The 23,580-nt window shown below is 36.8% G+C and overlaps 3 protein-coding genes across 4 annotated transcripts; all 3 read right to left on the bottom strand.

The window, feature by feature from the left end:
• Window positions 1-631: 631 nt before the first annotated feature.
• On the bottom strand, window positions 632-2,739 carry LOC148761369 (cytochrome P450 71D10-like). The gene is made up of 2 exons (XM_088808329.1): window positions 1,833-2,739; window positions 632-1,448 (listed from the first exon to the last, which is right to left on the bottom strand). The coding sequence occupies exons 1-2, from the start codon at window positions 2,733-2,735 to the stop codon at window positions 825-827; spliced, it is 1,527 nt and encodes a 508-aa protein (XP_088664455.1). The 5' UTR covers window positions 2,736-2,739; the 3' UTR covers window positions 632-824.
• A 1,389-nt stretch (window positions 2,740-4,128) lies between these two features.
• On the bottom strand, window positions 4,129-6,942 carry LOC18507181 (cytochrome P450 71D10-like). Of its 2 annotated transcripts, XM_088808602.1 has the most exons (3): window positions 6,934-6,942; window positions 5,543-6,439; window positions 4,129-4,936 (listed from the first exon to the last, which is right to left on the bottom strand). In XM_088808602.1, the coding sequence occupies exons 1-3, from the start codon at window positions 6,940-6,942 to the stop codon at window positions 4,313-4,315; spliced, it is 1,530 nt and encodes a 509-aa protein (XP_088664728.1). In that variant the 3' UTR covers window positions 4,129-4,312. The 2 variants fall into 2 exon arrangements, with proteins under 2 accessions (XP_088664728.1, XP_017980074.2); XM_018124585.2 differs by lacking the exon at window positions 6,934-6,942 and having other exon boundaries at window positions 5,543-6,460.
• Window positions 6,943-19,836: 12,894 nt separating this feature from the next.
• Window positions 19,837-21,910, bottom strand: LOC18593322 (cytochrome P450 71D10-like). Its single transcript, XM_007020492.3, has 2 exons — window positions 20,999-21,910; window positions 19,837-20,898 (listed from the first exon to the last, which is right to left on the bottom strand). Exons 1-2 carry the CDS (start codon window positions 21,908-21,910, stop codon window positions 20,185-20,187), a joined length of 1,626 nt encoding a protein of 541 aa, XP_007020554.3. The 3' UTR covers window positions 19,837-20,184.
• Between the last annotated feature and the right edge of the window lie 1,670 nt (window positions 21,911-23,580).

Raw genomic sequence — 23,580 nt, 5'->3', positions numbered from 1 at the left:
GGCAGCTCTATGCGTTGATTATGCGTTGATTACCAGGTATCCTCCTGTCTGATTGATTTGCGATCCTTCATTTGAAGATATGGAAACTTTGACAATCCCAAACGTTGAAAAAAAAAGATAAGAAAAAGTAATAATCTTATGAAAGGAAGGAAGCCTTTGGAGTTTTCTTCCGAGTAATATTGTCAAATGTCAAGTAAGAAACCCCTTTGGGACTTCCTTTAAATATAACAAACAGCTGTATATTTTAATTTGATAAAAAAAATTATATTATATAATTTGATTCAATAATTGACATGTATATATTTTTTAAGTAAATAGTTGGATTCAAATCTTTTTTAACGTTTAACGTAAAGAAAAGATAATTACATTTCAATTACTATATTAATATTTATTAAATATGAATTCATATTTAATAATAATTGTTGAAAAACTAAAAAAAAAAAGTAATAAAAAGAAGGAAGCCTTTTAATTTGGGGTTTTTCTCTTTTAGGCAACATTATCAAGTGTCAAGTAAGGAAGGCTTCCTTTAAAATAGTTATAGATAGGCTTGAAAAAAGTATGGACTTTTAGCCTAGTGGGAATGTTAGGCCTAAAAACCTAATTTTGTCACAATTTTTCAACAAATAATATATAACTGATATTATCAAACGTTAAAACCTTCACAATCCCAAGAGGGTTGCCAACATTTTCAGATAAGCCACAACAGAAAATTTTGCCACCGAAAACATGTCTGCCTGGAATCTGATTCACATGTTCTCGAAGCTTTATTGAGACAATAGAAACATCTCTAAAACAATAACTAATATGCAGTCCAAACAAAATTCTCACGCAGCCGATGAATGGCTATGAGTGGTAGGAATTAAGATTAAATCATCTTTCCTTCTCGAAGTCACACCAAAGGTCTCAGTCATGTCTAGATTTTCGTGCCTCATTCCACTAGGAAGATTCCAATCAAAATGGTAGAGCAATTTGGCCAGAGGCAGCTCAATGTTAGGGAGTGCAAACATTATGCCTGGACACATCCTTCTTCCTGCGCCAAATGGGATATACTCAAGATCTGTTCCTTTAAAATCAGTGGAAGTATTCAGGAACCTTTCAGGGTAAAATGTTTCAGGTTCATTCCAATACTTTGGATCTCTCCCTATCGCCCATGCGTTGATTATGACATTGGTCTTGACAGGAACCTGGTATCCCATAATTTCACAATTCTCTCGGCTTTCTCTTGGAAGTAACAGAGGCAAAGAAGGGTGTAACCTCAGGGTTTCCTTGATTACTGATGCTAAGTATTTTAATTCATGTATGCTTGCTTCATCCACATCCCCTTTTCCATGAAAGACCTGTCTTACCTCATCTTGTGCCTTTCTTAGCACCCTTGGATTTTTCAGCATTTCTGACATTGCCCAGTCCACAATTGTTGACGATGTCTCACTTCCCCCACTGAAGATATCCTGATAGATTGTGAACCCAACATCAGTTCAGGTTGATGATACATTGGATATCTATATATCAAACCGAGCAAAACTAGATTTGAAATTGCCCGGTACAAATCATTAATCTGATTCACTGGGCAGATGCAATGGAAACATATTTGATACCTTTGAACAAAAAGGTAATTGGTTTTGCCACAAAATTACTTTTAATGATAATAACATAGACAATCTCACTATAGAAACTTGCAAAATCTGAGTTCTGATATAACTTGGCTTTGAGACAGGAAACTAAAACAAGTTCCAACTTCTAAGTTCAGCATGAACTACACCATGTTGAAACCATAAGCAATTAATTTGTGTAAGATTATGATCTAAAACAAAAAAAAAAAATGGCATACTAACCCAGATGACTGCTTTGATGTTGTTGTCAGTCAGAGGAAATTCAAGATCATCAAGCAGCTGAATCCTTAAAAGAACAGTAACTAGGTCTTCCTTTGCTTCTCCTTCACTTATTTTTCCTCTCTCCATTCTCTCTCTGTGTTCATCAATGATGCCTTGAAGTATCGTATCACTCTTCTGATGCAGAGTCCCAAGTTTCTGTCTCATTCCACTAATCAGTTGAAGCACTCGAAATGATGGGTACATATCTGCTATACTAAATCCGGAAATCAGCTTCACTTCTTCTCTGAGAGTTGATGAGAATGTTTCCTGGTCTTTGCATTTGTTACCGAAAGCTGCTCTTGATGTGATTCCATATGTCAAGGAAAAAATTTTGTCGCTAAGATTGATTTGCGATCCTTCATTTGAAGATATGGATTTCACAAGAGCTGAGACCTCCTCCTGTCTGATTGAATGAAACGACTGGACTTGTTTTGCTGTCAAAAGTTCTACCGTGCAAATTTTTCTTACTTGTCTCCAGTAGTTACCGTATGGTGCCATGCCAATGTCCCTAAAATCGTAAGTAATGATACTCATAGAAAGCAGTTGAGGTCTCTGAGCAAAGACAATACCATGCGTTATCAAGACATCTTTGGCAATTGCTGGTGAAGAAACAACGATGGTCGAAATCTCACCAAGCTGTAGGTGCATCAGTGGTCCATGTTGATTGGCCAGGTCTCTCAGGATGCGATGAGGTAGTGAGCCAACAAGCTGGTGCAGGTTGCCTATGAAGGGTAATTTCCATGGCCCTGGTGGCAGCTTGATGTTTCTATCTGAGGCTGTCACTCTCTTCACAACTTTAACAACTATTAACAAGAAGAGAAAAGAAGAAAGCAAGATTGACAAGGAAAGGGATTGCAGCTCCATTGTTGATGAGTTTTTGTTAGTGGAATTTCGTTTATAGATTACACATGAAAAGGAAAATGAAGCTAAACTAAGAAACCTTGAAGTCAACTAATCAAATAAACAAAATTTATATCAGCTGTCAATCCAGTTCATAGCTTTTATTTTTTTTTTCTTTTCTTTTTGCTAATAAAGATAAAAAATTGGAAGTTTACACAGATGTGCCAATGATGTAGTTTGGGTCAATTCAAAATTAGAGTGATAATCATTAAGAAAGAAACTTAGGCAGAATTAAACAATATGTAGCCTTACCCTATCCTCCATGATTAGGTAGCTATATTTTAAAAAGAAAAGAAAACAATATGTAGCTTGAGGACGCTACTATAACTAAATAATTCTCAGTCAGAGACAAGAATTCATTAATCATGTGATCCTGGCAGCAATCATGTGGGAAATTTCGATATTTAAAGCAAGTAGAAAACAAAATCCAAGATGTAATGAATCCCAGAAAATGAATAAATATTCTGACAGTACAGCCCCAGCCCCTCTGCGGTCTCTTCTGGATCTGAGCTATGTATGTATATATCAATCCTGAGCCTTATACCTCTTTGCCACCTCTTCTTTGGAAGCTTACCGCAGTCCCTCAAGAACACTTAAATGCTCTGATACCATGTTGCACTTTTAAGAAAAATCAAAATGATTCTTAAAGGAACAAAAAATGAAAATGGTAAAAACTCGGATGGAAAAGAAAACCAAGGTTGAAGCACAAAGGTCTTTTTCAATACATAGCATCTGAAGGAATAAAAATGGACCCCACACAGATATCCTTTGATTCAACAACTCAAATGAAAATAAGGCACGTGGCCAGCACAGCAAACTAATTAGAAATAAATATAAACAAAGGCCAAACAGAATGTAAAAACCAGCACATGGTAGTCACTTTACCAATTCATTTAAACTATTCGTGCCAATATCTGCTGAGCTGATTTCCCCTTCAACACAAGTCTACCACTTAAGTCATGGTTAATCACTCAAAAGAACCAGCTGCTAGCTGGTTTGGCCCTTGATTATTTGCAGTAGTCTCATGCACGATGTTTTAATTTCTCTTCCTACTCCCTTTTACGCACCAGCTGGACTCAAGTGACCATAATGTTACTTTTATTGTATGATTAATAGTATTCCTGATGATTAACATCTAAAAGTAAGATCATAAACTACTAGCCAGCATATACTTGATTTTTATTTTAGGTTGTGCACCTTCCAGACTGAATTCTCATTGTTTTTTCTTTTAATTTGGACATCAATTCTTGGAAATTCGTCAAATTTGGCAGAATCTGGATTCTAAAATAATGACAAATTAACAATTTTAGTAGGACAAAATAAACAGCCAATGGGGCAATAATGGTCCAGCAAGTCCTTGCCAAGAGTGATGATATTCCATCAAGAGAAATATATACAACATTGACAGATAAGTCACAACAGAATATATTGCAACCTAAAACATGTTCTGCCTGGAATCTACCTCACATGTTCTCCGAGCTTTATTGAGATCATGAAAACATCTCTACTTCTATAACTAATATGCAGTCCAGAGAAAATTATCATTCAGCAGATGAATGGCTATGAGTGGTGGGAATTAGGATTAAATCATCTTTCCTTCTGGCAGTCACACCAAAGGTCTCAGTCATGTCTAGATTTTCATGCCTCATTCCGCTAGGAAGCTTCCAATCAAAATGGTAGAGCAGTTTTGCCAGAGGCAGCTCAATGTTAGGGAGTGCAAACAATATGCCTGGACACATCCTTCTTCCTGCGCCAAATGGGATATACTCAAAATTTTTTCCTTTAAAATCAGTGGAAGTATTCAGGAACCTTTCAGGGTAAAATGTTTCGGGTTCATTCCAATACTTTGGATCTCTTCCTATTGCCCATGCGTTGATTATGACTTTGGTCTTGGCAGGTACCTGGTATCCCATAATTTCACAATTCTCTCGGCTTTCTCTTGGAAGTAACAGAGGCAAAGAAGGGTGTAACCTCAGGGTTTCCTTGATTACTGATGCTAAGTATTTTAATTCATGTATGCTTGCTTCATCCACATCCCCTTTTCCATGAAAGGCCTGCCTTACCTCGTCTTGTGCCTTTCTTAGCACCCTTGGATTTTTCAGCATTTCTGACATTGCCCAGTCCACAATTGTTGACGATGTCTCACTTCCGCCACTGAAGATATCCTGACAGATTGTGAACCCAACATCAGTTCAAGTTAATGATAGATTAGGTTTTTTTTTTTTATAAGTCATGAAATTGTGAATTTCATTAAAAAGAAGGTTACTAAATTTCATAACCCTCTCAGAGCAAGACAATAAATATCCCTATTGGGAGGGTCTTGCTCACTCTCCCTGCGCAAAATCAAAATATACTCGCATTAGAAAGTATTCCCTGAACAATTCCAATACAAAATCCCATCATAAATAAAAAATTTTCAGTAAAACATGCTTAACAATCATCCGGATGAAGCCAAACAAAACTAGAATTGAAATTGTCTGGTACAAATCATTAATCTGATTCACTTGCAGATGCCATGGGAACATATTTAATACCTTTGAACAAAAAGGCTAATTGTTTTTGCCACACAATTAATTTTTTTAATAATAATAACATAGACAATCTCAGTATAGAAACTTGCAAAATCTGAGTTCTGATGTAACTTGGCTTTGAGACAGGAAAATAAAATACGTTCCAACTTCTAAGTTCAGTATGAACTACACGCTGTTTGAGACCCTAAGCAATTAATTTGTGTAAGATTATGATCTAAAAGCAAAAGCTGACATACTAACCCAGATGACTGCTTTGATGTTGTTGTCAGTCAGAGGAAATTCAAGATAATCAAGCTGCTGAATCTTTAAAAGAACAGTAACTAGGTCTTCCTTTGCTTCTCCTTCACTTATTTTTCCACTCTCCATTCTCTCTCTGTGTTCATCAATGATGCCTTGAAGTATCTTATCGCTCTTCTGATGCAGAGTCCCAAGTTTCTGTCTCAGTCCACTAATCAGTTGAAGCACTCGAAATGATGGGTACATATCTGCTATACTAAATCCGGAAATCAGCTTCACTACTTCTCTGATAGTTGATGAAAATGTTTCCTGGTCTTTGCATTTGTTACCGAATGCTGCTCTTGATGTGATTCCATATGTCAAGGAAAAAATTTTGTTGCTAAGATTGATTTGCGATCCTTCATTTGAAGATACGGATTTCACAAGAGCTGAGACCTCCTCCTGTCTGATTGAATGAAATGACTGGACTTGTTTTGCTGTCAAAAGTTCTACCGTGCAAATTTTTCTTACTTGTCTCCAGTAATCGCCATATGGTGCCATGCCAATGTCCCTAAAACCGTAAGTAATGATACTCATGGAAAGCAGTTGAGGCCTCTGAGCAAAGACAATACCATGCGTTCTCAAGACATCTTCGGCAATTTCTGGTGAAGAAACAACGATGGTCGAAATTTCACCAAGCTGTAGTTGCATCAGGGGTCCATGTTGATTGGCCAGGTCTTTCAGGATGTGATGAGGTAGTGAGCCTAGTAGCTGGTGCATGTTGCCTACGAAGGGTAATTTCCATGGTCCTGGTGGCAGCTTGATGTTTCCATCTGAGGTTATCAGTCTCTTCACAACTTTAACAACTATTGACAAGAAGAGAAAGGAAGAAAGCAAGATTGACAAGGAGGGGAATAGCAGCTCCATTATTGATCAAGAACTAAGCAGCAACTGATTCTTTTTATTGAAAAGTTCTTGTAGGTAAAGTTTCAAGTTGTCGAGTAATTCCAATAATTACTTCCCATCGTGCTTTTGTTTTATCTCAAAAGGTAAATAAAAAGAAGAAAAGGAAACAGGCAGCTTGTGGAAAAATATCTCTTCCTACCAACCAAACTTCTGAAGTAATTATCATGAACAATATGTAGGCACTAGGTAGGAGGAGAACGATTTGTAACTAATCACTTTTCCTTATCGTTCTTCAAACCAAGGACTCAAAATTAAGCTCCACAGTTGCTTGTCATATTTAACATTGAGTAAAGGCTCTTGATTTGCATCATAATTCCAAAATTATTGTTTTAATTTGGATGTTAGAGTTTGTGATTTTATAGTAGACAAATGAATGTTTATTCTTAAGAATTAAGACTGTAGTTTCACAAATTAAACATGCAACAAGTGCACTTGTTTATTGAGGTTACACTGTCCATAATTGACTGTTGTAAACGAGTATAGTTTATAAGATTGATTTGAAAAAAATATCCGATATTTTTTAATATTTGATAAAAATATCTAATTCAGAAATATGAATCAAATCAAGTCAAAATTCTCTTTGGGAAGTAGTAAGCTTATCCTATGTGATATGCTAGCAGTGGCGGAGCTAGAATTTTAAGTTTGAGGGGTTAAAAAAAAAAAATTCAACATTTGGCAGGTGAAACTATAAAAAAAAATTTAAAAATAAGGGTAAAATTATAAATATTTGAAACAAAACAAGGAAAAAATTATAAACTTTTGAAACTTTGAAGGGTGAGGGTGTGACAGGTCAAAATTTAAGCTTAATCTCGTGTGGCCTTAAACTTTAAAAATAGAGCCTAAATAAATCCATAAATCACAACCTCAACTTCCCAACTCAAAAAACATGTTAATAGGTGATGGAAGGCCTATATTTATACACCCAAGACCCACCTCATCTCTTATTGATGTGGGATCTGCGCCATTGTTCATATATCAAAAACTTACCCCATATCTTACTTATGTGGGATTTGTCACATACTACCCAACCTAATTGTGCAACGCCTTCATTGCACATAGAGGATAGGGACTCTTACACTAGTTCGAGTCTACCTCGACCCTTGTATCTCTATGGGACCCACATCAGTGAAGGTTCAAGTACTCTAATACCATTTTTCATGAGTCAGAACTTAAACCCAATTTCATGTGGCCTTAAACTCTAAAAATGAAGTTTAATCAAGCATATAAATTACGAGCCCACATTTCTAATCCAAAAAACATGTCTAATAGATAGTGGAAAGCTCATATTTATATACCAAAAACCCACCTTATCTCTTATCGATGTGAAATCTCTGACAAAAGCCCCTAGTAGCCCTTCTCTCTCCGCCTTTGTATGCTGGGGTTTTTATAATGCCATATCGAACTGCAGTGGATATGTTTCAGGACAGCAAATTCAAGTCGAAATTTTCTATATTTTTTCTGGCTTTTAATGACAAATGACATTGCTTTCCAAAACAAAAGAACTCAGGTCCAAATTAATTTAACCATTTAAGCCAATATCAAGTTAATAAAAAATAACTCACGAATTTGATTGAATTTGATCGAATCATTTATTTATCCATTCCAAAAAACAAAACCCGAACCAATCCGACATAAAAATGAACCGATCCTATCATCCGGTTATCAGTTCAATAAATCCTACCAGGTCCAATCCGGTGGTCCTATTGGATTTTAATAACTATATGAGCATTATGCCTTTCAAAAACAAAAACTATATGAACATTACAACTCATCAACTGGTCTAGTCAACAATTAAGGGAATGATTGGTTCGGTTTGTGTATGCATGCTTTCTTGACTCATGGATGATGACTGTGGCTTCTTGGCATTAACTGCCTACTCACTGATGTTACCAAAACTGGCATTGCCTGTAACTTACGAAAAGAGAAGTATAAAAATTACTATTAACGTTAATGAAGATAACAATTGCAATTTCCTTTATCCTTAATCCTCTCATTCTTTATCTTTTCCCATATCTCCTTAATTCTCTCCTTTATCTTCTCAAATTGATATGTACATATCTTCTCAAATTCTTTAGCCTATAGGTTAGCCAATCCCTTTAGAAATGCTTAGCCGATCTCAACCAACTCTTGTATCTCAATTCAACTCTTGTATAAATACATGTATTAACAAATAAATGTTATATAGTGAAGAGTTAATTTACTCTTTATGGTATCAAAGCCTGGTACATAATTTTTTTTTAAGTCATGGCAGAGAATGAAGCAAATCAAGTTAATGTGGCCTTGGTATCATCTGCAAACGCATCACACAACATTGCAATTGATACTAAGTCCCCATACTTTTTGCATTCATCAGATCATCCTGGCTTAACTTTTGTCACACATCCTCTTAACGAGAATGGTGAAAATTATTTTACCTGGAGGCGCAGCTTTCTAAATGCATTACGATCCAAAAACAAAGCAGGATTCGTAGATGGGACCATAGTCAAACCGGATGTCAATTCCCAAGATTACGACTTATGGGTCCAATGCAATGCCATTGTGCTTTCCTAGTTAACAAATGCGCTTGCAAAGGAGATCCAAAGTAGCGCGGCTCATGCAGACACAGCTCATGAGGTTTGGGCAGATCTGCAGGAAAGATTCACACAAGGAATAGCTCCACTTATATACGAATTGAGGCGTGCGATTGCACTATTGCAACAAGAAAAGTCATCAATTTCATCTTATTACGGTAAGCTCAAAACTATTTGGGGTGAATTACAAGCTTCTAATCCTATCCCTGTATGTACATGTGGTTGCACGTGTGGAGCAGCAAAGAAAATGGAGGATATGCGAGAACAAGAGAAAGTATTTGATTTTCTCATGGGATTAGATGACACCTTCAGCATCGTGAGGTCTTAGATACTTAGCGTTGACCCATTGCCTAGTTTGGGGAAAGCATACTCCATAGCAGCGCAGGAGAAAAAACAAAGACAAGTAGTAGCAAATCAAGTCCCAACTATTGAAGGTGCTGTGTTTCTGGCAGGACAAGTGACCGGAGATCAAGCAATGACGTCAAGGCATGCTATTGCAAACAACAAGAGAAGCCAGAATCGACGTCTTGAGGAGAAAACAGAACCAGTGCATTGCACTCATTGCGGAAAGCCCAGGCATACAAAAGAGCAATGTTTTGAAATTATTGGTTACCCAGAAAATTGAAATCGTCGGCCATAAGATCGGAGTCGAAGTCGAGGAGGAAGACGCGTGGATCAGAGTAGCAACAATTCGGCTCTTACAGCCACAATTGGAGATAGCAATTCCTCGATCCCAACTTCGGGAATAAAGGCACAACAACAGCAAATTCTTCAAGTGCTTGCTGCGTTGGGTGTGGGCAATACACCAAACCTTCAATCGGCATCATAGGCAGCCAATATCACCAATCAGAATGCCGGTAAGAAAGAGAGACACAATGATCCATGGGTCATAGACAGTGGGGCCACAGACCACATTACAAAGGATTTGGGCCTTCTCACTAATGTCAAGCACAAGCCCAATCCCAATTTTCCTCCAATCCAAATACCCAATGGAGAAATGGTCCCCGTACAAGCTTTAGGCCATGTTAAATTGAATAAACAATTGGTCTTGGACCAAGTCCTTGGCATTCCAAATTTTAATTTTAATTTGTTATCTGTTAGCAAATTAACCAAGGATTTGAATTGTGTGCTCACGTTCTGGCCTACATTTTGTGTTATACAGGACTTACCTTCGAGGAGGCCGATTGGAGTGGGTAGGGTGCGTGATGGACTCTACTACTTGGAACCAATAAGAGAGGGCAAGGCACTAATGGCAAGCAATATGAGGCATGCAGATATGTGGCATTGGAGACTGGGGCATTTGCCAATGAATCGCTTATCTTTTATTGGGGATTTATCTATTAATGTTAAGGAAAATAAATTTTGTGATGCTTGTTGCAGAGCACGACAACATCGTTTGCCTATTTTTGCCAGTACTTATGAATCTAGTCGAATTTTTGAACTTATTCATTGTGACATTTGGGGAGATTATAAAACTCCGTCATTATCTGGGGCTTTTTACTTTCTAACCATTGTTGATGATTACAGTTGGGCCACTTGGGTATATTTGATGAAGTATAAGTCAAAAACACGTGATTACTTACTGTATTTTTACCAATGGGTACGAACTCAATTTAATACACAGGTGAAAATTGTGCGTTCCGACAATAGGATGGAATTCAAACACAATGATTTACTTACCTACTACAATGAGAATGGAATTGACGCCAAACAAGCTGCACAAACACACCACAACAAAAGGGGAGAGTAGAAAGAAAGCACAGACACTTGTTAGAAGTTACACGAGCGCTACGATTCCAAGCACATCTACCCATAAAATTTTGGGGTGAATGTGTCCTAACAGCTGCATACTTAATCAACAGAATGCCACTATCAGTTTTGAAGAACAAAACCCCATACGAAATCTTGTTTGGAAGATCACCAACCTACCAACATCTCAGAACTTTTGGATGCTTGTGTTATGGACTCATCACCAACAAGTCACGCGACAAATTTGCACCTCGCTCCAAACCAGGTATTTTCTTGGGCTATCCTCATGGACAAAAAGGGTATCGAATATTCGATATTGAAGATAAGAAAATCTATACTTCGCATGATGTGTAATTTTTTGAGAATATTTTCCCTAGTGCATTGACCAAAGGAAGCAATGGAATTGATGGGTCTCTAACAACACACATACCGGCATCTTGGACTTCAACAGATCCTAATATCCAAGTTCACACTTCTGATGAATCATTCATGTGTTCCTATCTGAACCCATCTGATAAATTAGCGCAAGGATCGAGTATGATCGAGTCACACGGAGACAGTGGGAGCCATGTTGAAACTGAGCCATGCAAGTCATATGATACGGCTAGATCTGGCGAATTAAATAATATAGGCACGTTGGACGAGATTGGGCAACGTCATTCATTAAGCAATGAAGAGTGTACCATTGATTCAAATGGGTCACTTGGGCAATAAATAGAGCAACCAAGTACTGCTACTGGTACTACTGTTACAGCAGATACTTCAGTGATGACAGGAAAAAGAGCTTGTCAGATTCCTCGAAAACTAGCAGATTATGATTTTGTCTTGCCTCCCTCTCTCACATCGTCCTTTCAACGCACACTCCCACACCCAAGGCCAACTCAACGGTATATCCTCTTTCACAATTCATCTCTTATTCTCGATTTTCACGTGATCACAATGCTTTTTTGGCGGCCATCCTTTCAACCGATGAGCCAACTAATTTTTATCAGGCAATAAAACATGCTCATTGGCGGGATGCTATGGCAAAAGAAATCTCAGCCTTAGAAGAAAATAAAACATGGGTTTTGAGTAAGTTACCACCTGGGAAGTGAGCAATCGATTCTAAATGGGTGTACAAAATTAAGTACAACCCACATGGAAGTGTGGAACGATATAAGGCTCGTCTGGTTGCTAAAGGTTATACTCAAATAGAAGGGGTAGACTTTCATGAAACTTTCGCACCGGTGGCTAAACTGGTGACTGTCAGATGCTTGCTTGCGGTAGCTTCAGTACAGAATTGGGAATTACATCAACTGGATGTCAATAATGCATTTCTCCATGGAGACCTAAACGAGGAAGTTTATATGACAAGGATTCACTCGAAAGGGGGAACAACGTGTTTGTAAGTTGCAGAAATCTTTATATGGACTTAAACAAGCCTCGAGAAATTGGTATAAAAAATTCACTACAGCCTTGTTAGCCATTGGTTTTTATCAATCTGATGCAGATCATTTGCTTTTCTTGTTTCATCGAGGGCCAGCTTTCATTGCTATTCTGATATATGTAGATGATGTGATAATCACAGGGAATGATTCGGACCGTATTGTCAAACTAAAGTGTTATTTGGATAAGAAGTTTCGCATCAAAGATCTTGGAAAATTGAAATATTTTCTTGGCATAGAAGTTGCTCGTTCTCCTTCTGTCATAGTTTTAAGCCAACACAAGTACGTATTGGATATTTTGTCCGAATGTGGTTTAATGGGCAGCAAGCCTTCATCATTTCCAATAGACCAACAACACAAGCTTGCATCTGACACTGGGCCTTTTTGTTCTAACCCTGAGCTTTATCGATGACTTGTTGGACGCCTGCTTTATCTCACTATCACAAGGACAGATATTAGTTATGTTGTGCACTTATTGAGTCAATTTATGCACAATCCTCGGCAACCACACTTAAATGCAGTTTTTTGTGAGCTTCGATATCTCAAGAATGCTCCAGGTCAAGGACTCTTATTACCTTCCAATAATTCATTGTCTCTTCGGGCATATTGTGACGGAGATTGGGCAGGATGCCCTACCACCCGCCGATCTACTACTGGCTACATTATATTTCTTGGGTCATCACCAATCTCATGGCGATTGAAGAAACAAACAGTTGTTTCACGCTCATCTGCAGAAGCAGAGTATAGAGCAATGGCCACTACTTCTACCAAAATCATTTGGTTAATACGATTACTACGAGACCTACAAGTGCCTTGTTCTAATCCAGTACCACTTTTTTGTGATAATCAAGCTGCCATCCACATAGCTGCAAATCCAGTTTTTCATGAACGTACAAAACACGTAGAAATTGATTGTCATTTTGTTCACCAGCATATTCAGTCTCAAACTTTGATTCCTCGACCTACCACTTCAAAATTTCAGCTAGCAGATATTTTTACTAAGGCACTTGGGCGTGACCGTTTTCATGAGTTACTTAGCAAGTTAGGTGTTTCAACTCTTCACACTCCAACTTGAGGGGGAGTAATGAAGCTAACAATTGCAATTTCCTTTATCCTTAATCCTCTCCTTCTTTATCTTTTCCCATATCTCCTTAATTCTCTCCTTTATCTTCTCAAATTGATATGTACATATCTTCTCAAATTCTTTAGCCGATAGGTTAGCCAATCCCTTTAGAAATGCTTAGCCGATCTCAACCAACTCTTGTATCTCAATTCAACTCTTGTATAAATACATGTATTAACAAATAAATGTTATATAGTGAAGAGTTAATTTACTCTTTAAACGTAACGCCAACAATACAGAAATTTAACTAATGAAAGCTAATTCCATTACAGATTATAATAGGAATCAAAACTGTAAAATAAATGACACAAAACTGCTACGAAGTTAACAAAAGGTCTAAACATAACTAGATTAAAAACCCTTTCACTGCCATAATCAAGACCATAGGAGAGAGCGTAATAACACCAAGTATGCTTCAAAGCAGTCTGGAACTTAGTTTAGCATCCTTGGATTGAAGAATGTTAGAGTTCTAAGGTTTTTAAAGGAATCAAGAAGGAAAACCAGAGAAAATATTTGAGGAAGACAACATCTATTAACGGTAATGAGGCTACCTATACAAGGCTGCAAACAGGAGGAAATGAAACGATAACGCTTTGCATAACAACTTGCTTAGGAAAAATAAGAGGGGGACCGATGCAGCTGTATGTCGTTGGGTGGTCCTTAACATGCATCAAATCAAAACGTCTATAAGCACATGGCCTAAACAAAGAAAGAAATCTATAGCATATAGTTAAACTGTCCCGAGGCAAGTCCCTTGTTGACACCCGTCCAGGACATGACTGGTATTATTCAATTTGTTTTGGTCGTTTTGGAGTTTTCAGACATGGTTGGTATTATTCGAATTGTTTTGATTGTTTTAGATGTAGAGTTTTGGGTTAAAATAAGATGTTGGGGGTGCTTTGGGGTTTTTGAGTTCTTGTCGAGCTTTTTGGGTATTTTCTCCTTTTATTTGTTCTTTCAAATTTTTCTTCTCTCACTTAATTGTGCTGCTTTCTCTTCTTTTTACTTGGTCTGTTGTTTTGTCTTCTGCTCTCTATTGTTGGTTCTTTCTTCTCCTTGGGTTCTTCATTTTCGTGTTGGATTTGTTTTCTTTTGGTTAGTTTTTATCATTTTCTTTGTTTAATTCGCTCACTTAATACACTATTGGAGTAAAAAGCTTTGTATATAATTATTATCAAATAGCACTATTTACATGTCCATTGAATACAAGACTTGTCAATATCAATTTCAATTTACTTAAAAAATTACCTGTCTTGCCACGCGTATCGCGCGGGTTACACTCTAGTAAAGTAGTAAAGGCCAGCACGTGAAAACCACATCTGGTGACTAAAAGCTCAACGTTTGAAGAGTACCAGCCTTCATTTTACCGAAACAATTAAATCCTTTCGCGCCATATGAAGCTGAATACATTCTGACTTTCATTTTCAACACATCCCTTGCAAGTCAGAACTGCAAATTCCCAGCTTGTCTCTTAGAGTTTCAAACTTCTCTTCGCTAAGGCCTTTTGTGAAAATATCTACTAATAGGTTCTCAGTGCTACATTACATGACTAAAATTTCTCCATTTTTAACTGTTTCTCTTATAGCATGAAATTTGATTCGAATATGTTTTATTCTTCCATGATTGACTGGATTTGAAGTTATTGCAATAGTTGATTTGTTATCCACCCAAAGAACTGTTGGTTCTTGTTGAATGACCTACAAATCCAACAAAGTCTTCTTGAGCCAAAGTGCTTGATTTGTAGTAGAGGCTGCAGCAAAATATTTAGCCTCTGCTGAGGATTGAGCAATAATTTCTTACTTTTTAGAATTTCAAGCAAACAACACGACTTCCAAAAGAGAAACAGTAGCCACTGGTACTGTTGGGATCCTCTCAACTTCCTACCTAGTCACTATTTGAGAATCCTCAAAGTTTTTGGTTCACAAGTCTACTAAACTTTAAACCATAGCTTAAGATTCCTTTAATGTATCTGTAGATAGTCGACTTTGGTTAATACTTATTCTCTAAAGAATTACTTTATAGCATAATATTGTACAAGAATAATGAGAACAAACATTACAAGTAAAGCATTACTTCAAGCAGAACAACTACAATAAGTGAATTACTACTTCACATGAAACAATTAGAATAAGTGGAGCATTACTCAATGTAGAGCAACTAATATAAATAGAACTACTACTTTTTATAGAATAATCACTTCATCTAGATGATAGTGAAAGTAATCTAGAATAAGTGGCAGAGTTCATGAGTTGTTTTCATCTTAAGATGTTCTAGAAAGTTTGGCTTAGTGGCTCAGATGTGGAGGTAGTTAAGAGGTTTCTTTCTTAACCTTTTTCCTTAAGTACAAGTGTTTCTCTCTTTACCTTATTCTCTTGTACCTGTTCACATACAGCTTCTTCTCTTATATCTATTCAATACAATTTCTTCTCTTATACCTATTCATATACAGCTTTTCTTTGTTAGCTTCTATTCGAGAACAAGTCTTATTGCATCTAATTACTTCAACAGTCACATAAGGGGTTACTAACCGTTACTCGACATTAACTTTTAGTAACGGTTACCTAGTATTAAACTCTCCTTAATAATATCATTCATTACATGCATTAAAACTTTTTCTTGTAATCGTTACTTTTGGCATTATATATAGGACCTTCACAATTCAAAGAGGAGACTTTTCACTTTCAAAACTACCTTACTCTCACTCAGAGCTTCTCTTTCTAGCCTATTCTCACTTAGAACACCTATTCTCTTCTTGTTCTCTTCCACTTACCACTATACTTAGTATTTCAAGAACTGTTCCGATCTTACTCTCCATTGCCTTCGATGCATCCTTTTACTTGTTTTCAACGCTTCCTCTCCTTATCATAAGAACCCTCTTTTATAGTATCTAAGGATCTTTTTAGTTGCATTCAGATGTACTTCTAAGGACTTTTGCCTATATTTAGACAATAAACTAGTGGCATATATGATATCTGGCTAAGATGCAAATATGTAAAGAAAACAACCTATAAGTTTTTTGTAATGTGTTTCATCAACCTCTACACTTCCATCATCCTTGCTAAACTTGCTACCAGCAACCAGTGGTGTTGTTGTAGCTTTGCAACTTTTCATTCAAAACTTCTTTAGTAAATCAACGACATACTTCCTTTGATGTATAAATATTAGTATGTTCTCTAATCAATTTGTGAGCCAAGAAAGTATGACATTTTTCCTAGGTCACTCATATCAAACTCCTGTTGCATTTTAATCTTGAAATCATCTACATAGCTTCCATCACGACCAGTGACGAATAGATCATCAACATAGAGTGAAACTATTGAAAGAATAAGATTATCTGAACTTTTATACACAACGTATGCTCACTGTCATTTCTAATAAAGTCTTGATCCTTCAAGTAATTATCCATTCTCTCGTACCATGTACCATGCCCTCAAAGCCTATTTTAGCCCATAGAGTGCTTTTATCAACTTGTAAACCTTGCCTTCATATCTAGGTTCAATAAAGCCTTTAGGTTGTTCCACATAGATATCTTCTTTGATGGTCCCATTCAAGAATGCAAATTTGATGTCTAGATGCCAAATCTGTCATCCCTCCTTAGAGGCAAGTGCCACCTATAACCTAATTGTGTCATGTCTGGCTACTAGTGCAAATATTTCAAAAAAGTCCACACCATATAACTAAGAAAAACCTTTCACAACTAACCTGGCTTTGTGTTTATTGATAAAGCCATCTGAGTTAAGTTTTGTTCTATACACCCATTTAACTCCAATAATCTTCTGCTTATCAAGTTTATCAACTAGAATCCAAGTTTGATTCTTTTTTTATCATAGCCATCTTAGCTTCCATGGCTTGTTTCCATTTTTAATCAACAATAACCTCAGCATATGAACTAGGTTCTGCCAAGATCATATAACACCTAGCATAAATCTCTTGGAGTGACCTTGTTCCTTTTATAGGTATTTCATGAACATTCTCATCTGTGTCAAAAAAATCATCAAACTTTTGAAAATAGTCTGCAATAACTTTATGATTTTGTGAGCTTTCTATGGTGCTTGTATCCCAGTTCCATTTCATGTTTTCATCAAACATAACATCCTTGTAGATAAATAACTTCAATGTTTTAACATTCAACAACCTATATCCTTTTGAAGTTTCACTGTACCCCAAATGTATTATAGTGACTAATTTTTCATCCAACTTTGTTCTTCTTCTATTTAGTACTTTTGCATAACAAATACAACTAAACACTTTCAAGTGATCCACTGTTGGTTTGACATTAAGCCATGCTTCATAGGGGGTCTTACTTGTCAAGGCTTTTAGTGGTGATAAATTAAGTAAATAGTTGGTTGTGTTGACTGCCTCTACCCACAAAGTCTTTGGTAAACCTTTCTCGAACAGTAGACACATTGCCATCTCCATTGGGGTCCTATTTTTTTTCTTTCTAACACACCATTCGACTGAGAGCCATATGTGACTGTTAGTTGATGCACAATTCCAAACTTACTTAGATAACTTTCAAACTCCTTTGCTGTGTACTCAATCCCATTATCACTTATTAGCATTTTTATATTTAAACTCATCTGATTTTCTACCAGTGATTTAAATTTTATAAACATTTTTGCTTAAAAAAATAGACGCAACTAAATCTAGTAAGGTCATCAATAAAGAGTATATAGTACCTACTTCCATTGACTAATGTAGTTTTTAAAGGACTTCCAAGATCAGTATGGAGCAGCTACAGCTTTTGTGTTACATACCATCTTCTGTTTTTGGGAAATGGTATGCGTTTCTGCTTACCAAACTGACATATATCACAAACTGTATCTAACTTTGAGATCTTGGCAAACCAACAACCATCTCATTCGAGGCCATTCACATAAATTAAAAATAGTTCACATGGCCAAACCTTTTGTGCCACAATTCTGCATCAGTCAAGGTACATTAATTATAAACTGCATGATTTACTTTCATCTAGTCCAAGGGAAAGCACTTGTCTCAGATGCCAACAATAAACAATTCAATTCCAGCAGGATCCTTTACTATGCACGCTTTGTCCTTGAAAATTAATTCATAGCTATCATTCACAAGTTGACCAACGCTAACAAGATTTTGGCTAACCTCTAGAGTATAAAACACATTTGAAATAGTTTTCAAACCACTACTTGTTTCAACTCTCACTATTCCAACTCCAAAGACTTGCAAGAATTCTCCATTGCCGATCTCCATTTTGGTTTTATACTTGTCATTCAAATAAATAAAAATCCGCTTGCATCTAGTTAGATAGTTTGAACAAGCACTATCAATCAGCCAGGTGTCTTTTCTCTTCTCTTTTTTTGTCATTTTTGCCATAAACAGAACTTCTTCATCAACTTGATCTTTCTATTCAACAACAATAGCTTTTTCTTCCACCTTGGCACCACGATTCTTGTAAACCTTTTCAACATGCCCTTGTTGGATATAGGCCCTGCACTTAACATTTGGCCTGTATCAACAATATCCCTCTGTGTGATTTGTCTTCTTACAATATGAGCAGGGAGGAAAGTTTCTTTTTTGATCTCCTTTCTTGTTGTCACTATCTTTCTTCCTTTTTTCTTTTCTCTTATTCCCAGATTTCTTTTAACTACCACTATTTGTTCTTTGTCTGCATTCCTAAACATAAAAGCTCCCTCAACATGAGTTTTTTACCTTAAAGCCCTTCTTTCTTCCCGAGCTTGAAGGGCATTTAACAACTCAGTGACAGAAATGGCCCCTAGATCTTTAGAATCCTCTAGAGATGAGATTTTACCCTTAAATTTCTCTAGTAAACTAACCAATAGCTTGTTCACTATTCTTTTTTCAGAAACACTTTCACCCAAAAGCCTCAATCAATTCACAATTTTAAGAACCTTTTCAGAATAGTCCTGAACCAATTCATCATTTCCTATTCTCAAAATTTCAAACTCTCTCCAAAGATTCAAAGCTTGAATCTATATAGTCTTATCAATCCCATGAAATTCTACTTTCAGCTTATCCCAAATTTCCGTAGATGCTTTACAGTTCATGATTCTAGAAAAAATAAAGTCTAAAATATCTGAATGAATACATGAAGGAGCTTTGTTTATAGGCACCAAGCTCTTTCATAATGAGGATTATGTCTAAACAACATAATGAATACAAAGCTCATAATGAGGATTATGGTTTAAGTTGAAAGCTTTTGTATACATAATCTTCATTATGGTTTCAGTTGAAAGCTTTTGTATACATAATCCTCATTATGTTGTTTAAGTTAAGCTATGGCCGGATTAGGAACCCTCAACACAAGGAGATCATCACCAGATTCAACAATCTCCCATAGGTCATATGCTCTCAAGTAAGCTTCCATTTTCATCATCCAAATAGGGTAATTTTGTCCTGCAAATATGGGAGGGGCAGAAATATTGAAACTTAACGATGCCATTGAAGTGATAGACAGCTGAAACAATCAACAGTTAGATGAGAACCAAAACAGTGATAACGTCACATACCACGTTAGAGTTCTAATGTTTTTTAGGAAAATGAAGCTGCAAAATGGTTTTTAAAGGAACCAAGAAGAAAAACTAGAGAAAATATTTGAGGAAGACCACATCTATTAAGGCTGTGGAAGCAAAACGATAATGTTTTGCATAACAACTTGCTTAGGAAAATAGAAGAGGACCCACACAGTTGTATGCCGTTGAGTGGTCCTTAACATCCATCAAAACAAAACATTTATAGGCACATGACCTTTTACAAAACCAAAGCAAAATAACAACCGAATGGAAAAACATGAAATAAATAAAGTAATAAAGACCAGCACGTCATAAACACATCTGGTGACTAAAAGCTCAACACATGAAGAGGATACGCCTTCACTTTACCAAAACATTTAAATCCTTTCACGCCATAGGAAGCTGAATGCATTCTGACTTTCATCTTCAACAAAGAACGATAAGGAATAGGGATCAAAAACAAATCATTCTTCCTTCTTATAGTTAATCCAAATGATTCAGTCATGTCCAGATCTTCACACTTCATTTTGTTTGGAAGTTTCCAATCAAAATGATACAGCAGGTTGGCAAGGGGTAGCTCGATATTGGGTAGTGCAAAGGAAATTCCAGGACACATTCTCCTTCCAGCACCAAATGGGATATATTCAAAGTTTGTTCCCCTGAAATCAATCGGTTTATCGATGAACCTTTCGGGCTGAAACTTTTCTGCTTCCTTCCAATAACTCGGATCTCTTCCTATTGCCCATGCGTTCACGATGACCTTCGTCTTGGCAGGTATCTCATATCCACCAATAACACAATCCTCACTACATTCCCTTGGTATTAAAAGAGGTCCAGCAGGGTATAATCTCAAGGTCTCTTTGACAATGAGCTTCAGGAATTTCAATTCCTCAAGCCCTACTTCATCCACTTTTCCTTTCCCATGGAAGACCCTTCTCACCTCCGCTTGCGCCTCCTTCATTAGCTTCGGGTTTCTTACCATTTCGGACATTGCCCATTCCACTGTGTTTGATGATGCCTCGCTACCGGCTCCAAAAATATCCTATAAATTGGAAGAATTTTCAGTCGTTTGCAAGTATATAAAGTGGAATCGGTTAGAAATTACATGACTCCGTGATTCATCAAAATTCAAGCACACAAACCTGGATGACTGCTTTTATGTTATCCTTTGACAGAGGAAAGTCAAGGTCACCTTGTTGTTGGAGCTTAAGAAGGATATCAACCAGATCTTCCTCGTCTTTCTTATTTCCTGTTTTTGTATTTGCCATTCCGTTTCTCCTCTCTTTGTGTTGATCGATTATCTTTTCAAGTATCCTGTCTGAAGCCTTATGTAACTTCTCGAGTTTAAGCCTAATCCCACTGATCAATTTCAGCATCTCATTAGAAGGATACATATCAGCTAAGCAGAAACCACCTGCTAACTTCGAAACCTCTATGGCAATCCTTATGAATTCTTCTTCGTCTCCGCTCTTCTTCCCGAAGGCTGCTCTCGCTGTTATGCCATACGTCAGGGAGTAAATTTTCTCACTGAGATTAACTGGGGATCTTGCATTCGAAGATATGATTTCCATGAGAGCTGACACCTCTTGTTCCCTGATTGATTGGAATGATTGGACACGGTTTGTACTCAAAAGCTCCGTCATGCAAATTTTCTTCATCTGCCTCCAATAATTTCCATATGGTGAAAAGATCATGTCTTGGAAATTGTATCCCATTATGCTAGCAGCCAGCAGATAAGGCCTTTGGCAAAATGTTATATCATGGGTTCTCATAACCTCTTTCGCCATTTCCGGGGATGAAACTACAAGTGTTGGAACTTCCCCGAGCTTTAACCACATCAAAGGTCCATACTTCTTGGCCAAATCTCTTAGGGTGTGATGGGGTAGAGTGCTGACAAGCTGGTGCAAGTTACCAATGAGAGGTAGTTTCCATGGCCCTGGAGGAAGCCTGGTGAAAGATTTCTTGGCTTTTTGAGCTTTAAGATGTTGGACTACCGTGAAAAACAGAAAGAAGGTGATGAGGAACAAGTTGAAGGAGGAAGATTCAAGCTCCATGAAACTCAAGGTGATCACGATGCCACTTTTTTCACTTCTAGTTTTTTTTTTTTTTTTTTGAAAGGCTAGAATATTATTGCTGATAAATTCTCACAAGGAGAAGCTAAAAGCGAGGTCCCAGGTGTTAGAGCTGAAGCATGCATTGACTTTATCATTTTGTCTATTATGGCTTTGCTTCGTTGTTCTGGTTGTTGAGTGTTTTGCACAGGTGTTTATGATGTGTCATCTTGCATGCTTATCCTTTGATGCAGCTTAACACTTGTCTCTTGTGTTAACAGCTGTTAAGCTTATATAATTTGTATAAATATTTTGCATATAGTTGAATGAAAGAAATGCAGAACTTTCAGCTTATTTTCCTCTCTGTTTTATCAGCTTTTACCTCTCCTTACCAGAGCAGAATTTGTTATCGTTTTTTTTGCTCTGTTATAATTCAACAAATTTGTCTTCTCCCATAGTTTCCTTACACCAGGGAGACTTGCGGAGGTACCAAAAGAGTCCCCAAGGATGGGGACAGGCATTGCTTCAGGTAAGAGAGACCTGATGGCCTGATGCTCCAGAGAGAAGAAGAAAGAAGATGTTCCTAGCCTTCTATGTACATAGAACAAAAAAAGCAAAAAAAAAAAAACCCTCAGTAAAACAACCCGCATCAGTAAAAGTAAAGCAAGATCATTTTCTACATTTAAAAAAAGAAAACATCAAGTTCCTGTCTGTGAATTCAGTGCAAGAGCCTACCCACATTAATATTTAACATGTCGTCTGTGAGTACAAAACAATGTTCCAAAAATGTTCACGGGAGGAGCCACCTTGGATATTTTCCATGTGTACCATCTTGTACGTGTGGTCGAAAACCAATTTCCATGCTACCTACCTAAATTTACTATCACAAAATTGTACTATAATTAAATTAATGTTCATTTATTACCAATCGATTTAAACAATTAAGACTTGATCTAACTAAGAGTTACTATATAAATTTCTCCAAAAAAAATTGATGAGGTTTAGAAATTCAAATTCTCTCCTTCCTTAGACAATTTCTCCTATAAAGAAATACAAATTTCTTGATCCTTATGGAAGACTGTAAATAGTAACATTGCCACCAGATTCATGAGTTAGACTACAAAGAAAATCAAACTGAAGTATACATGCCACACATTGCTGTCATGATCAGGTTGTACTTTCAGTCCCACACCACTCATTGTTTAATATTCTGTTATAAAATATTCAAACAATTTATTCGATAATAAATGTATATATCTCTATCATAAATATTTTCAACAATTCAATTCAATTGGTTGGTGCTGTATGTCATGTGCCGAACCTGGCTGCTGTCTACTGAGCTGTCTAGCTTGGTCCAAACTCTTAGATTGTGACACCGTACGTGTACTTGCTCACCTCATGAGATGTAACTGGCTCCATAACTGGCTCCACAACCCCCAACCTCATGGAAAAGATGTCCCAAACGCAAATTTCCATCACCATGAATAATTATAGTTATATTTCTGTTATAAAGGTAAAATCTTAAACCTTTACCTATCTTTCAGTAGTTTTATGATCATACCTTATATCTTTCAAAACCCAGTTTTAAATTCTGATGATCAACGTAGCAAATAGTATATGTTCTTAACATATAAATACATGTGTGTAAATATACATATATTATTTCCATTTCT

This window comes from Theobroma cacao, chromosome 7 (assembly GCF_053813885.1).
Source record: "Theobroma cacao isolate CCN51 chromosome 7, ASM5381388v1, whole genome shotgun sequence".
NCBI lineage: Eukaryota > Viridiplantae > Streptophyta > Magnoliopsida > Malvales > Malvaceae > Theobroma > Theobroma cacao.
Note: the sequence above shows the minus strand (reverse complement) of the source record. Positions and strands in the feature narration are given on the sequence as shown.